This window comes from Lonchura striata, chromosome 3, assembly GCF_050655825.1.
Source record: "Lonchura striata isolate lonStrDom1 chromosome 3, ASM5065582v1, whole genome shotgun sequence".
NCBI lineage: Eukaryota > Metazoa > Chordata > Aves > Passeriformes > Estrildidae > Lonchura > Lonchura striata.
In genome coordinates this window covers 78,304,749-78,321,387 of record NC_140705.1, presented here as the reverse complement: position 1 = coordinate 78,321,387, position 16,639 = coordinate 78,304,749, and the positions used below count along the sequence as shown (strand labels likewise).

The 16,639-nt window shown below is 34.6% G+C and overlaps 1 protein-coding gene across 3 annotated transcripts in view; it reads right to left on the bottom strand.

The window, feature by feature from the left end:
* Nucleotides 1-16,639, bottom strand: part of PRKN (parkin RBR E3 ubiquitin protein ligase) — a 693,458-nt gene that overhangs the window by 339,999 nt on the left and 336,820 nt on the right. For all 3 annotated transcript variants that reach the window (XM_021544140.3, XM_085576858.1, XM_085576857.1), the window contains one exon: nt 16,066-16,181. In XM_021544140.3, coding sequence (XP_021399815.3) covers nt 16,066-16,181 — 116 coding nt within the window. The remainder of the gene's footprint in view (nt 1-16,065; nt 16,182-16,639) is intronic.

The following is a 16,639-nucleotide window of genomic DNA, read 5'->3' as shown; positions in this document are numbered from 1 at the left end:
GTGTGGCTTTTGTTTCTTGGGGTGTGTTTTGTTTTTTTTTATTTCTGAGCACATGTAGCTAAACCTGATATATGTGACATTATGAAAAGCTAAGTTTTGGGATATAAAGAAGCACAAAGCAAGTGGAACAATTTTGTAATTAGCACCAAGCTGGATGTGATTCTGGTCACTAGAATGGTCTGTCCAGATAAAATATAAAGAAGTACACAAATGAATGCAGGAGATCAATCTGCTTTTGCGGTGCACCTTGGCAAGCATTACCTTCAGTGCTGCAGCATCCCACAGCTATGAGAATTGCAGCTTTATATTTGACTAAATTATTAGGCATTTAATTTAATAAAGCTTTACATTCCAAGGTAAATATGTCTCTGTTTTGGTATTTGGTTAAAACATTTGGGAATTTTTTATTTTACTCTCTTGAAAGGCAAAAGTATTTCAACAACCTTGATTGTCAAAATATACATATAGGTCACAAAGCAAAGCTTCAGCCACAAAGCTCTGTTTTCAGAAGTTCCCATGAAATTATCTCTACCTAGAAGGCATCATTAAAAGAGATTTAAAAAAACAGAATAAAATAAAATGAAAAAAAAAATTCTGAAGGCAGAAGTTCAGAAGTTGTTAATAACTCACCCAGCAGAGAAAATTTGTCACTGCCATTTAAGATTATGACAATAAAGCTATACTCATAAAATCAGCACATAAAATATTTCACTCTATAAAACTTTATAATTGCCTTTTTTTTTTTTAAATCAAACAAACAAAACTGAAAGTTGCCAATCAAATACAAATACACTAAAGCTCTTGGGTGGTTTATAAAAAGGAAAAACTTGCAAATCTAAGAAGAAATAAGGTCAGGATTTTCATGGTAGAATGAGTTGGAGAGGTAGGTACTTGGCAGGGACAGAGAGAACATACTAAAGCATAAGCACACATAAGCAACAAAGCACCAAAAATCTGATAACAGTGAAGCAGGCTAAGGAAAATAATATCACTTGAATTAAAAATTATAAAAATCCAGAATATATTTTTCTTTAGGTTGCTCAATGTTGAATGCATGAACTGTCAATTCTGTATAAAAACATAGTTGAAGACTTTCCACTATCTTTAAAATTCTTTGTCTTGGAATGCATAAAGATGTTGGTGTTGATTGTTTTGTTTTTTATCTCCTTGTCTAAAATTGTAAGAAATTTTGTCCAAGCATCTAGTTTTTCAGACAAATATTTTCTGGATCCTTTCTGGTAAAAACATGAAAATACAGAAAAGAGGTATTTTTACAGAAAAAAACCCAAAACAAACCAACCAATAAACTCTATAGAACTCCCTCCACCAGGCCTCAAACCCAGAATCAAAATCCCACCCATGGGAGCAGTTAACATTCTCACCAGAATGTGCTACTTAATCCCTAGCTTCACACTGGTGAGAAATCCATTAAATCTTTCAAAGCAAGGGATAAAACACTTGCAATTTGCTCTGTGCATACTTTGATTGGTTTAACAACTTTTGACCAGATATTAATTTTTACCATGAAAGAATTTGCCAAGAATGAACAGCAACTAATTGTATTTTAAAATTTAAAACTTTTCTGGGACCTGAACGTATACCATATTCTTGGTTGTGCAACAACCCTTGCTGGCTGCTTGCCTCTTCCAACAATTTGCAAGCAGCCAGCCACCTATGTTAGCTGACTCAGTGAAGTCATGCCAATTTTATGTTAACCCCACTAGCTGAGCAAAACAGCAAAGTTGCATAAATGAAAAAAAGCACATAACGACTGCAACCACACAGACAAACTTCTCACATCTGCAAAATGTTGAAAAACAAGAGGCTGTTCTGCATGGGAAAATTATAATTTATCAAGGTCCCACAGTTAGGAAAAAGTAGGCTCCCTCACTTTTCTGTGCTGTAAGTCAAACCTTGAAGAAGGCAAGCAAGCAAGCCTTCCAATATTTCTTTCAGCACACGAGGGAAGCAGCTGGCATAATCAGACCCAACCTGATAGCAAAACTTTCTGCAATAAAAAGTTTGAAATGCTTAGAGCATCAGTCAAGCCACAGTACATGATAACCTTTAATGTGCAAAAGGTACTCATTGCAGCTCACAGTATTCAACATGTCATCACTCAATGATCACTCAATTTTCAAGCAATATCAAATTATCTGAAGAAACCTCATACAGGTATAGTGGTTCCACATATTTGTGCTTTTCAGCACTGGTCAAATTTTTTTAAAACTTTTCTGGTTGTGGTCCCAGTATTGTTTTCTCTGACAGGCAATGAACACTCAAAAAATGTTAGTATAGGTCTGAGTTTGGAAAGTCTTAATTCATTTATTTTCCTTTCTACATGCAGCTATTGCAATGCCAGTTACACAAGCAGCCTTTCAGAAATCCAAGGCACAAAGTGTGTCAATACATACAGAATATTTCACCTACAGGCAACTGAGTGTAGATCAAGTTGTTACTTCTCTGGTTTCTGCTGTTAGTTAAATAACAATTTTTTCCTACAAACCATTGACTTCATGCTTATTACACTAACTGGCACTGTAACCCCACTCTAATTAAATTTAAGAAAAGTATAGTGTCATTAAAGTAATAAAGAACGTTTAAATATCAAAAAAACATGACAGTGTATGGAGACCAATAGTTATTTTTTTAAAAGGAAACATCCACAAGAGATTCTCCAATAACCAAACAAGGAAGGAAGGTTCCAATTTTTAGTTCCCGAATCAGTTTTGTATTTTAAGCTTATTACCACTGAAAATGTAATTCTTCATCTGCCTCAGGTCTTGAAACTCACCCACCTGGAGACAGAATCGCCCCCACTGAGATTTTGCAAATATCTCCTCTTATGGTATCTGTGTACCATACCTCTTATAGTATCTGCTCTAAAAATTTAGATATTGTGATGTAACCTTGACAAGACAAGCCATTAGAGAAGAAAAAATTTGTAACTGAAAAAAACAAAACAAACAAACAAACAAAAAAAAACCAGATGAAAATAAGCTTTCTTCTGTTGGCATATTTAGCCACAACTCACATGTTCCAAGTCAAGCATATGTGGTTAAGTAACATCCTGTTCTAGAACTTGAGTACTCACGGCTTTGCAGAATCAATCTTTCATTGGCATATGATTATATACACAGCAGGAAAAGCCATGCTAAAATAAAATAAATAAAACTGCAATGCAATGTTCAAAATGCTACCGAACATTAAAAAAAAAACTCAATTCAGAAAAATAAACCTTTTTACCTGTAGGATGATTTTCACTCTGGCATATGGTAAACAATAAGACAGCTATCAATAAATGCTAATGGAAAAATTCTTTTAAAGATAGCCATTTCAATGGAATACTCTGCCCAAGTGTCAAAAACTATTAATTAACATTAGTACTTAAAACCGAGGTCAATACAATAATGCTAAATCTGCTTCATACTGCATTTCTAAAAAATCTTCTCATAGTAAAATTCAACTACATGACTGTGTACTGCTTGTATAAAACAATTAAAAAACAATTTTCTTTTAAGATAAAAAAAGAATTAAATATGCTTGCTGGTATCAAAAATGACCTCGAACATTCTTGGCAGGTCCTTCATTCTCTTTTTCCTCCTCCTTTCCTTTTTTTGATTAAAAAAAAATTATTCTTTGCAGAATCTATTAAACACAGCAGGAAGAAGGAAAGAGACAAGGGAAGAAAAGAATTCAAAGGATATTCTCCTGACTTCCTTAATACAATTTTATGAATCTTGTAGAAAAAGAAGAAAAAACATATTCATACATTTGGAAAAAAACAAATTCAGAAATAGGAAAGGAACACAAACACAGAGTAATAGTATCCTATTTCTTGATCAGCAACTAGAATCCAAAGGAATTCTCACTTTTCTGTAGCATATTTTGAAAGGCCAAGAATATGGTTCAACATGTTAAGAAAAATAATCACTTTCATCAGAAAGATTTCTAGCATGTTTTAGTACAAGCAGTAATGCTTTAACCCTTAGATAAATACCATCTGAACTGCAAACATGGATAATGTATTTTCCAGAAAACAGGAAGCTCTGAGACAGTATGATCAAAACCATAAATATCTCTGAAAACAGGGGGTTATTACAAGGCACCAGGACACCCAGAAAAGTGGATGATAAATCATACAAAACACATTTTTCATATGCATACAGATTAGCTCAGATAATCAGAAAGATAGCAAAGGGTTGAGACAAGAGCTCTTTCCAGTGAAATTCATTCTCATGACAGCAGACATTTCCAGAACTGACTTAGTCTCAAGAAAAAGAAAGCCTGCTGAATATTCACTCTGCTTCCTGTGATGTAAAGCATTATAAATCCTACCTCACACTGAGAGACTCATTAAAGACATTCCATGACTACTTGGATGTGAGGATATCACTCAGAAAGTGCAGGATGATTAACGTGGATGAGTCTAGGCTCTGACCAAGGAAAGCACATACACTGGCATTTATATCCTGTTGGTTTTGATGGGATTATTCAGATGCAGCAAGCACAGGTTTAACTACTCACAGATGTGAGGTCACAGATTGGTTCTGAATGTTCTGTGGAACTCAAACCACCATAGAGACCCTAACAACACAGTAAGGAGACCTCTGTAGAAATATTTTATTCCTTGCTATTATAAACAACACATTTTATTAAATGAAAGATATCAGAGAAGAATAACAAAAATTCCCAGGAGATTCAATCTCTTTGTCCCAGATAGGGAAACACACTATAACCAGAGCAGAAGTTGCCAAGTGGCCAGCAGGACAGATATTACTGTATATTGTCCTGATTCTTTCTAGCTTCAGAAACTGGAATACCTTAACTTCAAGAGACTAAAAACCCAATAAAACTGTCCCCACTTTTGATACTGGATTTTTTAACAAGGAACACAAAAAAGCAGGGGTGCAGGGAAAGCTGCATTTTATACTTCTGTACCTTGCCACATTACAGATATTTAAGACTAGCTACTATTCAGAATTGCCTTCTGTTTCTTATTTTATCACTAGCAAAAATTCTTTTACTGCCTTCTACTAGTTTAATGACTTATAAAAATAATACCTTATATACCTATTCATGTAATATAAATTTTATTTTGAAGACAAAAAAATTGGCAGCAAGATTGAGAGGGATGCGTAGAATGCTTTAAATTGTATTTTATTTCTCAATTCTGATTTCCAGAAAGTTGTGTTTCATTAACCAAAACATAATTAAAGTACAAACTTAGAGAGTGAGAAAGTCAAAAGTACAATAATCTACGATTCTCTACTTAATGAATAAATTATGCTTTGAAATCAGGTTTTCAAAGCTTGCCAATGTTCCTAAATAACAATAAATGTACTACTTTTTAGAATGTAGCAAATGGCATATTTTCAAATAGTCCTTCTTATTGTTGAAGGAAATGAGGTCTTAAATACAGGGCACTCTACATGCTTTTCACAAGCACCACTTTGTTTTCAGGTTTAGACAATCATTACTCTCCTTAACCTTTTATTTTCTTACTGTGCCAAAGTTTATGCCATGTAAAATCAATAAAAGAACCCAAAATATCTGAGCAGCTGAAGAAGACACTTAAACATATAGACACCAGACATACCAGACACCACTTTGTCTTTAAAACATGAAACAGGGGTTGTAATAAGATAATTCATAAAATCTGTGGCACAAAAATTAAATAAAGAGAAATGTACTACCAATTGCTTCAAGCCAGAATCACCTAATAGCTTTAAAATAGAAAGGAATTACCATTAGAGTCTATGAGATACTCTAAGCACCCCTCAAGGGCCTGTACATGCTTCACTTGCTTTATGCGAAGCCTTGCATCCCTTAGAGTACAATTTTGTTAATCAGTTTTCAAGGTCACAGCTGAATGCAAGAGGGACAGGCTGTGCATCTGTAGAAGATATTTATTTCTGGAAAAGTCATAGTTCTATTTATGTGAAAATGATCACAGTTATGCAGTACACAAGTCTTAACCTGAAAACACCTATAAAAAATACTCAAACACACAAATTTGTTTGCAGAATCAAAGTCTAAAGGGCCAAGGTGAGAGAAATGTCTTTTTAATGAAAATTACTTTAGCAGATACATGGCTAATTATGTTCCCACAAGACAATAATGACTATTTTGCCTGACATTATGGATATATTTGAAGGATAAGAGAGAAAAAAGAGCTATTTCCTAAAAACTCAATGATGAGGGTCTTCAAAATGATTTTTCTCTCTTGTTCTGGTATTTTACATTAAAAACAAAATTAAATTACAAATGCATTGAACTGAATAAATTACTTTCTGAAGCTGTTTTCTATTTTATATAACCGGACTGATCCATCACTCTCCCCACCTGCTTTCCGATCAGGACATGCTCTGACACCTTCTGAGGCGCATATAGCAAAAGTGAAAAAATATAACTTCTTCTGTCAGGAAAGACAACCTCCAGCAAGTTTAGAGAATCCATAGGGAGCAAAGGCATAGTCTTGCTCATGACTGCAGTTCAAGATTGACATCAGCATTGTCAGCCTGTTTCCAAAGAGGTCGGACAGATTAATAGAGGTGACATCTGAGTGCAGTCATCTTTCCTGCACTGTGCATATCAGTAGGCTGGTCCTGGTTTTCTTGGCAGTTGTTTGGATGACACTGCCTTTAGTGGTTACACAGAACATACCTTATGGGAAGTGGTATGAGTGTTCTCTTTGTTGCTTCAAACAAAACAGAAAGAAAGAGTAATTTGTAAAATACAGATGGAATTTGCATGCCAAAAGAGCACTGTCTGGCTCCTACTTTCAGCAGAAATATCACCAGATTTGTCTCCTGCGTAAAGTGAAGTAAGAATAGCATGGGGGAAAATGTAATGCACTTCAAATAACTGAAGATTGCTTGTAGAGAAGAAAGACCAAGAAAGAAAAGAAGTACATATACATAAGAATGCATATATGTATACACACACACAAGTAAGTATGAAATAGCAATCAAAATTCCATTTTACTTAGTAAGCATGTAGGAGCACATACCCTTAAAGGAAAGCACAACTGAAAGTGACTGAGAGGAGGGGTTTGTAAAAGCTTGCTGTGGTAGAAAAACTCTTGAATCTCTACACAGAAAAGCAACACTTATGCTAACTCATTCACTAGAGTAGAGTAGGTAACTCATTCAGTAGAGTAGGTATCATTTTTCTCTTATCTTGCTATCCAGCAACACATTTTCTCTACTATTTTACTCACTTTTCACTACCACTGAACTCTTTCAGGAGCAGGTCCAGCCACAGTCACAGTTGATCCTTAGAGATCAGCTGTAAGACTTATTTCCTCAGCAAGAGAAAGTTATGTCAGTGTAATTGGAGAAATATAAAGAAATAATTCAAACACTTTTGATGGAAAAATGTACTTGTTTTCATCCTGCTTATTGCAGTTCAATGTACAATAATATGGAATTACTTTAACATAAACTAAAACTAACATGTCAAGTGAAAATACAAGTCTTAGCACAGGACTTTGTAGCATTATAAAAATGTGTTTCTATTGGTGTAATGTTTCTAGTAGTATTCTTACACTGACATGCCAGTGCAGTATCATTACCATTTACAAACTTGTACTGGGAAAATCTCCTTAATTGTGTACATTTTCAACCATTTTCAAATATCTGCACACAGCTCCCTTACCATGTCACAGATATTGACAGAACTTAACAGATTTTGGTTGGCTTTGATTATTATGTATTTTTTGTAATTTTCAAACCACACTGCAAATCAGCATCTTTTTGCACCAAGTTCATAACAGTGATGTATTAACTATTTAACTTGACTTTTGTCTATCTCCACTATGGGACTGAATTTATTTTTTATGCCCCTGCTTGAAATATGCTATGGAATTTCCCTTTACAAGGAAATTTTAATTGTGCTGGTAACACAATAGTTGATAAAGAAAAAAACACAAAAGTTGATAAAGAACTTTGTGCATTACAGCACAATTGTTGCTTTAAAGTAAACATATAATTAAGATTACTAAATGAAGTTTTATACAAACACATTCATCAGGAGGAAGAAAGAATTTCCCTGAAGATCTAAAAAATTTAGATCCCTACTGGCTTTTCTTACAGAACAGAATAAATAATAGATTCTTTCTAAGACTGCCTTCAGAAACTGTTTTATCTTCAGAAGCAACTATTAACAACATCCAAAGAATTAACAAGAGGAAAGAGAACAATCAATGACCATGAGTTGCTACCTAAAATGCAAAAAACGTAATTCTAATTATTAAATTCCATTACAATTCCATCAAGTTTGTAACGTACCAAGAGCTTTGCATGCTCAGTGCAGACTGTCAGTAGAAAATGTGTGAAATATTTTCCTTATACTGTTGTCAGTCAGTACACTGCTATGACAATTCATTCTACACCATGGTTTAGAGACAAATATAACAGTAGGTATCCCTATTTATTATATATACAAAAATGAACATATTTCTCTAACATATTCCTCAATCCTTCCCTTGTTTTTCCAAAATGTTGTATCCATAAGCCCCTGAATGTGTTACACATCAAAAATATAGTTATAGAATTTCAGAGTAGTACCTTTCCCCAGACATCTATTGAAAACAGTATGTAAACACCACCAAATTCCATCAAAATGTTTATCTGAATTATGTATTTTTGAAAACTGATAACAAATGCTATGGAGCTATTTGACCAAGGAACTGAATGGCTCTCCAAGACATTACCCAGGACAGCAGACAGTGTTCCATATTAGATCATTAAGTGACTCTATGAAGTATCAAGTAACATTTCATAAAGTTCTCTACATATTATGACAGGTTCTCTGTCTTATGAATAGTCCTTCACCTATTTGATTTCAGAAATGATGTCCTGGCACATCTGCCCAATACCGCTATTTTCAATTTTTCCTAAGTTCCTGTAGATGAAATTATTCTGTTGTGTGCATATTTAGGTTTTTGCTGCTGGGCAGCTTCATTCTTTCTTGGATATTTTCACTCTTGTTTCCCTATGCTGTAAAAGCCAACCACATCTTTCACAAACACTTTCCATTCCTTCCCCTTACTAAAGTTCAAGATGTCAAACCACTGGCCACTCAGCAGAGAAAAACAGTTGAGTTCCTCCCCAAACCATTCCCTTAATGCCTCAGTTGAAGCCTGAAAGGAGCATCTCTGCAATCTGTTCACCTTGTTCCTTCAGACCTCAGGTCTCTGCTGAAAGGATGAGGCTTGCTAATTAGTATTACTTGTGATGGTGCCTTTGCAATATAGATATCTCTCCAAAGACAACTGGATTGTGACCTCCAACAGCAATTCTCATAGGTCACTACACCACTATCAGATGGTGAAAATATTCAGCTATTACTAACCTTGCCTGAAGCAAAACTAACCAGAGATGAAAAAGTTAATTCCTTTCATGTTAAGGAATTAATTTTAAAAAGAAGGAAAAGAAAGTCCCAGACACCTGAACTTGCAAACATCTATGGGAGAAAAAGCACACGGTGGGCTTGCAAGTTTCAAAAGAGTCTCTTTGTACAATATTTTAAAAGCATTTGCTATTCTGCTTTTCTTGGACCTTGCAAATAAATTCTAACTTGAACATTTAAATTTACAATACTTGAACAGAATTATATTCATTATCTATCATTTTTCATTGATTATATGCAGGTATTCATAATCAGGTCACACAGAATTCATAAACAGGTCACAGAGAGGGGAAAAAGTACATCAAAAAATATTCTTCATAATATTTTGGAAGTGAGGTTCATGAAATCTTGGATATGTTACATTTGGAAACCTGACACATTAAAACTACTGACTCATCCCAAATAATTTAAGCTTTTAAGTTTTTGTGTCTTGCAACACATAGACATAAACACATAGAATAAATTATGTAAGGGAAGAACTCTACAAAAATAACTAACTGTATTAATCACACCTATATTAGAATGCCAGAAAACATACAACATATAATACAGACCCTACTGATAAAATTCTGGAATCTGCAGGCCTCAGGTAAAATGTCAAATGCAATATGAAATTAATGACATTTATTTTATCCCAGGTATATCAGGAGATGCACATTATTGAAACAAATTCAAATCTGAAATGAACTGAAATGAACTTCACATAAAAATTCTCACTCATGGCTTTTTCAAACACTCAGACATACCACATGCCATTATATTTATGTTCACAAACATGTGGGCAAATGTAAAAAAACAAACAAAAACAAAACAAAAAAACAACTCAGCAGGCAGTCAATACATTTCCTTACATTTGTCCTTTCTGACAATTGTACTCTAACATATACGCCAAGCAAAGGAATGACATAGAAAAAAATCTCAGCCTCATAAAGAAGGAAAGGTAGACAGGCTTTAGTCTCTCAGATACATAGAAATTCATGCTTTATGTCCAGCATAGGACACAAGTGAAGTTGTATAAAATTCTCCTCATTTGTCCCTTGCTGGCAAAGCATATGTGTAATGTGACAGTACAATAGCTGTCCCAACACACTCTTCTGTGCCCAGATGTGTTGCAGCTGGAAGCTGTCTCACTGAGATGCAACTGCAGTGCAGATCTTAACAGATTCAGAGGCAGAGCACTAAGAACTGCACTGCTGCCCTGTCATTGCCATAGGGGGCTGTGTACTCTAGCGATTATAATTCAAGAGAAAGATCAAGGCAACTAGATTTCATGGACAAGGCACATCTTCCAGTAGCTCATGGTCCAAGTCTTTGAGTATGAAATCCACAGTGTGCACCTCAGAGGAAACAAAGGTCCCTTATTAGCATTTTCAGATTTGGTTCACATTTCAAAAAATTGCCCAAATTCTCAACAAAAGGTTTTCTCTGCATGGCTTTGCTTGTATCAGAACTCAAATATTACAACTGAAACAGGACTATATTCTATAAGTTACCTTACTGGGGAAAAGAAAAAAAAGCTCAAAATCAATTAGTAACAGTTCTTAGTTTTATATCTAATTTCCTGCTTTAAGTAAGTAATTCTAAAGAAATCTCATTAATTTAGGGAACATTAGGGAATAAAGCAGTAGACATTGTCCCTGATGGTCACAGTGCTTAGACAAAGTAGATTTAATTCTTAGCACAATCTTTTTCCACTCCTTTTTGAACTGCTCAAGGTATATAAAGACAACAGAATTTAATAGAGATTTGGAGCAGAGACCACATTACCAAGACAGGTCACAGAGAGGGAAAAGTACATCAAAAGGAATAGCTAAATATAGATTTAATAACTTTTTTGGATTATAATAGCCCAAAAGGGTGAATTTAGGATCCTATGTCCCAGAAGCAAAGAGAAATAGTAGTTATAGGTCTAGAATAAGGTGCTATTTACTCTTCTGAAAACGTTCCGTGGGTATTGTCTTTTAATGGACATGGTCTGCATTTTCACCTCAGAAAACAACAGAAGGTCCCTGGTAAAACTCTCTCCAAATAACAACAAACTTGATCTGAATCAAATTTGCACTACAGCTTCTTCATTAAGAAAATATTAACAGTTCTCAAACAAATCTCAGAATATTCTGAGTCGAAAGAGATTTGTAAGAATCATTAAGTCCAGCTTTTACGTGAGTGGCCTGTACAGAGATCAAACCCACACCGCTGGCACCACTCTAACCAATTGAGCTAATTGGTGGATCTCTATCAAAAGCTGGATTTTGCAAATTGTCTCTTCAGCTGTAGCATTGGATTCAAATAATCAACTAAAGATTATTGAATTATTTGTAATGTAAAGGTTTTGAATAACATGGCTGACCTGCTCCCTCATGTACTTGTCATAGTCACTGCTATATTTCTCCTCTGATAGATACACTTTCCACTTTTTTTTTTTTTTTTTTTGAAACCTGCATTAATATCATATATCTTTTACAAGAAGAAAGAAAGACAAGGAAAATTATTTCAGGTGTCTCTAAACAATATTTAAACTGTAATTTAACAAATATTTTACTTCAAAGCAACGTACAACATTAATGCACAAAACTGTACAAAATGTAGGTCAATAAGGAACATGGCACAACCATATCAGCAATAACATCATAAAGGTGAAAATCCAAAATAGGAAATTAGAAAAACCCTGATCCTCATAATAAGCTTGGGAAAATGGTCTTCTTTTGGTGTATAAACCCTACAGGTAAAAGCCACAAGATAAAATAATTTATATATGTATTTATTGAGAAGCAAACAATTTTATCTCTTACCAATTTAGGAACACTATCCCATTAAAGAACAAACAAAAAAACCAAGAAACCCCAACTCATGTTTCTCAATTCTGACTCTGCAATAGGCGAAATGTCACAAACTGCTGCTGGAGGGAAAACATTTCTAGCTTGTATTTTGACTTCAGGAAAAAAAAAAAAGACTGAAAAAGATAGCTTGTTAAGAGCTAGTGAGAAACTTAGGAGGCCCAAAGTAATCCCACACAAACCAGATTAACACACTGTTATTACCAGCAACATGCAGCCATTCATTCTTAATTGTCTGAGGGACAAGAGAGCTGCCCATTGAATTTCCAAGAGGACTTCCTATAGTACATTCATTTTTTTTCCCTCTCAATACTGACCTTCTCCATTACTCTCCTGCCCATGAAATTTAATGTGATCACAGTCTAAATTGATTTGCCTGAAAAGAACTATGACAAAACTTTACACCAAGAGTTACCCTTGAAGAATAACTAGCATATGCACTATTATCACCACTAGCAGTTCTCACTCCCAACTCCAGTATTAGAAAGTCCAAAGAGCAGAACAGCACAAAGATTCCATGGTTTAAAGAAAGCAAAATATTTCTTTGTTCAAGATTATGAAGCAGGGATTTATTAGATTAGAAAAAAAAATCTGATAACACCAAATACTTCTCCTTCTGCAGAATTCCACCTATTAAGTGACAGTATGTCCTATATATCTTTTACATTTATCTGTATCTGCTGAAAGCTAAAAATAATGGTGCCTTTAGGAATTGTACCCTACTGAGTTTGTGAAAGATGACGTGAGGCATTTCTGTTCTACACATTTTATTTTTACACTGCTTAAAACTGCTGTTATTCCTGAGCCTGATTTATGGGTACCCTGGGGTAGTCCTAACCCCTTTTGATGTTATTTCTACTGTAAAGAGTTGACAAAAGCAGATGTTCCCTTGAGCATTGCACAATTTTAGTATTTGTTTCAACTTCCAGCCATTTGCTCAACCTATTAAAGCTTCTTCAAAGACATAGAATAGCAACCCATCACCTTGAATGCTACAGGAAAAAAAAAAAAAGAATAAAAGCTGCCAATTCACAATAACTCTGCTGTAGATAAGCAGAATACATTGGAAGGCATTACACTACATGGAATACCGCCTATGGATTTACACATAGCCCTACAAGGGTGTTTGGCTTTCAAGTATTTCACTCCAGTGGTCAGACTTGCATGAAAATATTTATATAAAATATAAACCAAAGGCAAACTAAGTGCATCTAATGTGAACTTAAGAATAAAAACTGGCAATAGATTATCATTGCTTCCACTTTGTATTTTTTCCATATAGCAGAGTACACTACTGCTTTATATAAGATTTTTATAAGCTTTGCTAACTTTGCTAAAACCATACAAATGTGCCAAGAATCTTGGAACTTAATTACTCTGCCTGTGGTAGACTAACTGTCAATGATAAATCGATGGAAATACCTAGAGATATGTTGTATGTTACTGCAAAGAAAAATATTTAAGAAAAATGCTAATAGTAGTTCATTGTCATCTTTTCCTGTTTGGTGTCTTGTTGTTGGTTTGGAATTTTTTTTCCAGAAAAAAATGGAAGAAAAATCTACTTTGAAGTACAGACAAATTTCTTATCTTACTATAGTGAAGCTAATACAAAGTAATAGCTAATGTACTGAATACAATTAATCCTCTTTTTCACATGAATGCTACAGAAGGATGAAGGTAGGTTTCACAAAATAAACTGCAGAGTGCCCTAAATGCTACTTTTCCACTGCAGAAGCATATTAGCAAGTAACTTCCAGTAAAATCACTTAAATATTTAACTGAAATAAAAAGATTATGGCTATTTATGTAATTTTTTGGAATTACATACAAATATTACAATAATTTTATGTTGGAGAAAGGAATTAGAAACTAAAAACAAACAAACAAACAAAAAAAAAACCCCAAAAAAACAACTCAGTGGAGACTTTTTGAGTAGCCCAAGATTTTACAATGACATTTTCATAACTGATAAATGTTTTCATTGTATGATCTTGCTCTTTCTGATGGTCAAAACTTACATTTGACCCTAATTAAAACTGGTAAAAGACAAAATCAGAAACTAAACACATTTCTTGCACACCTTTAATTGAAAAATTATTTCATCCACCCAAAGATACATGTTAAATTCTATTTTAACCACTTGTGGGATTTGCCATACAAAAAAATAAAATAATATCTTGGGTTTTGGTATCACCTACAAATGTCTAGTATTACACAAAAGTGCATGGGAGTCTTTTATGGCTTTAAAAAAATCTAAATTCTGAAAGATAATCAGAATGTAATGTATGGATACATTCTCAAAAATTTAGAGTTATCATAGAAATGTGTATCAATATTTTGACACGATGAGACAGAATAAATTTCTTACACTTTGCTGCTTTTAACGAAAAACCCAGAAAGGGGATTTTAGAGTAGTTTTTTTTCCTTATGTTTTCTTGGTTTCTTTTGTTTTTTTGGTTTTGTTTTGCCTTTTTTTTTTTTTTTTTTTTTTTCTTTTTGAATGCTTGTTGTTCTTGAGAGCCCTGTGGACACAGGTCCCAGAGATAGGTACTGTTTATCCCAAAAAGCTCAGCTATTCAGCAAGTTTTATCCCTTTCTTGTACTTCATGTAGTTCAGTGAATGCTTCTGAAACTTCCTGGGCCCCATACAGGAAATATGGGGATGTGCAGAACCCTTTTCCATAACATCTTACTGCTAGGATAAAAAGTGAACTTTCACTGCAGAGCTACAATGGTTGGGTTTCTGCTCCACAACCAAGCCAAGCCAGCTATGATGAAGCACCAGGTGACACACAGCTTTGTGCAGGACATCTGTCAGGCATTTCCATCTGGCTTGGGATTTGGGATCAGCCCTTGGCCCTCTTATATTTAGCAGTACAGACATGCATTAGGGGTCTGCACTTCAGTAAGCCAAACCATTCTCTTGCCCAGGGAACTTTTAGAAGGGGCACGAGAACCAGCCACTTTTGAGTAGCTGAATCTGCACCTTTCCTGCAAAATGTTGACGTCCTAATTTGACAGAGACTGATATTTGGTCTTTGTTTAATCTGCACCTAGGAGCCAGTTCTGTAAATACACCACAAAGGATACTTCCAAAACCAGCTCCTTCCAGAAGACGCACACCATATGAATCAGTATAGAGTTCAAGTATCCTTTCTAATTTCTCCCTTCTGACCAACAACTACCATTTCACAATTCTCTTTACACTTTCATATAAAATATCTCCTAATCAGTAGATAAGTGTTTTTCAGGTAATTCTTCACTACAATAGTAGCTGTCTTTTTCAGGCAATTGGTTTTTAATCCATGCATTTGCAAGTAATGGATATTCTTGAATGTATGTGCCCAAATACCACATGCAAAGATGAATTACAGTGTTTCAAACTACAATAAACACAAACATGAGAACAGATTCATTTCCCTTTGATTTATAGAACAAACACCAAGAAGTTAATTTCTTCAGGAACAGTCTGTTCCCTGCAAAAATCCAGCTCTTTCCCAGGTCCTTGAATACATATTACCAGAAAATATCTACACACTTATGCCACTATCTTGAGATCTCAGTGTTTTAGTTAGAACTTAAGCAGTCAGATTTCCACCTGCAACGTGACTAAGGTACAAAAATATGAACTGCAATTTTACCAGCTAAACAAATAACACACCTGAAAATATGACCCATTTTTCACCATGTTACCAGGGAAAAAACTACCAGCCTTTAAAAAGGAAAATGAATAGAGAAAAAGAGGCTCTTTGGAAGTGATAAGTACTCTGAAGCACTGAGACTGTACATCTCTGACAATTTTTGTTGTACTTACCTAATATCTGTGCATGTTATACATGTGATACAGCGGCTGTTTGTTGTAACGAGGTTCAAAGCCACAGATGTTTCACTGTCAGTGGTTGGGTGTGCTCCACATTTAAAGTAAAACTCCTGAAATATTGAAGGAGAGATAAAGAGAAGATTACATACCTGCTGCTCAAGTCCTTCCTTTATCTTTGGTTAACTGACATTTGAGGGAACAGACAAATCACCACTGCCAACAGCAAAGGAGGACAATCATTAGGAAAGGTTTACAATGGAACCCTTGCAAAAATACCAGTCTAGGTGTGCATTTTGTTCAGCGCATTTCCTAGCAAAGATATCAGTATGACACATTATGTGATCTGGATTTGCAAAAAAAAAAAATTACTTCATCTAGAGTTAGTCTAAGTATAGCCGGTCAAAGGAAAAATACTAACCAATTTCACAACGCATTAATATTGGAACTATATTTTCTTGTTACAGATATTACCATTTTCTGAACTCTACAACATAGAATTTTAGCTGTAAAATAGTGAAGTCTGCTCTTGCTTTTGTGATGTTGGAAATCTCAAAGATACAATTTTACC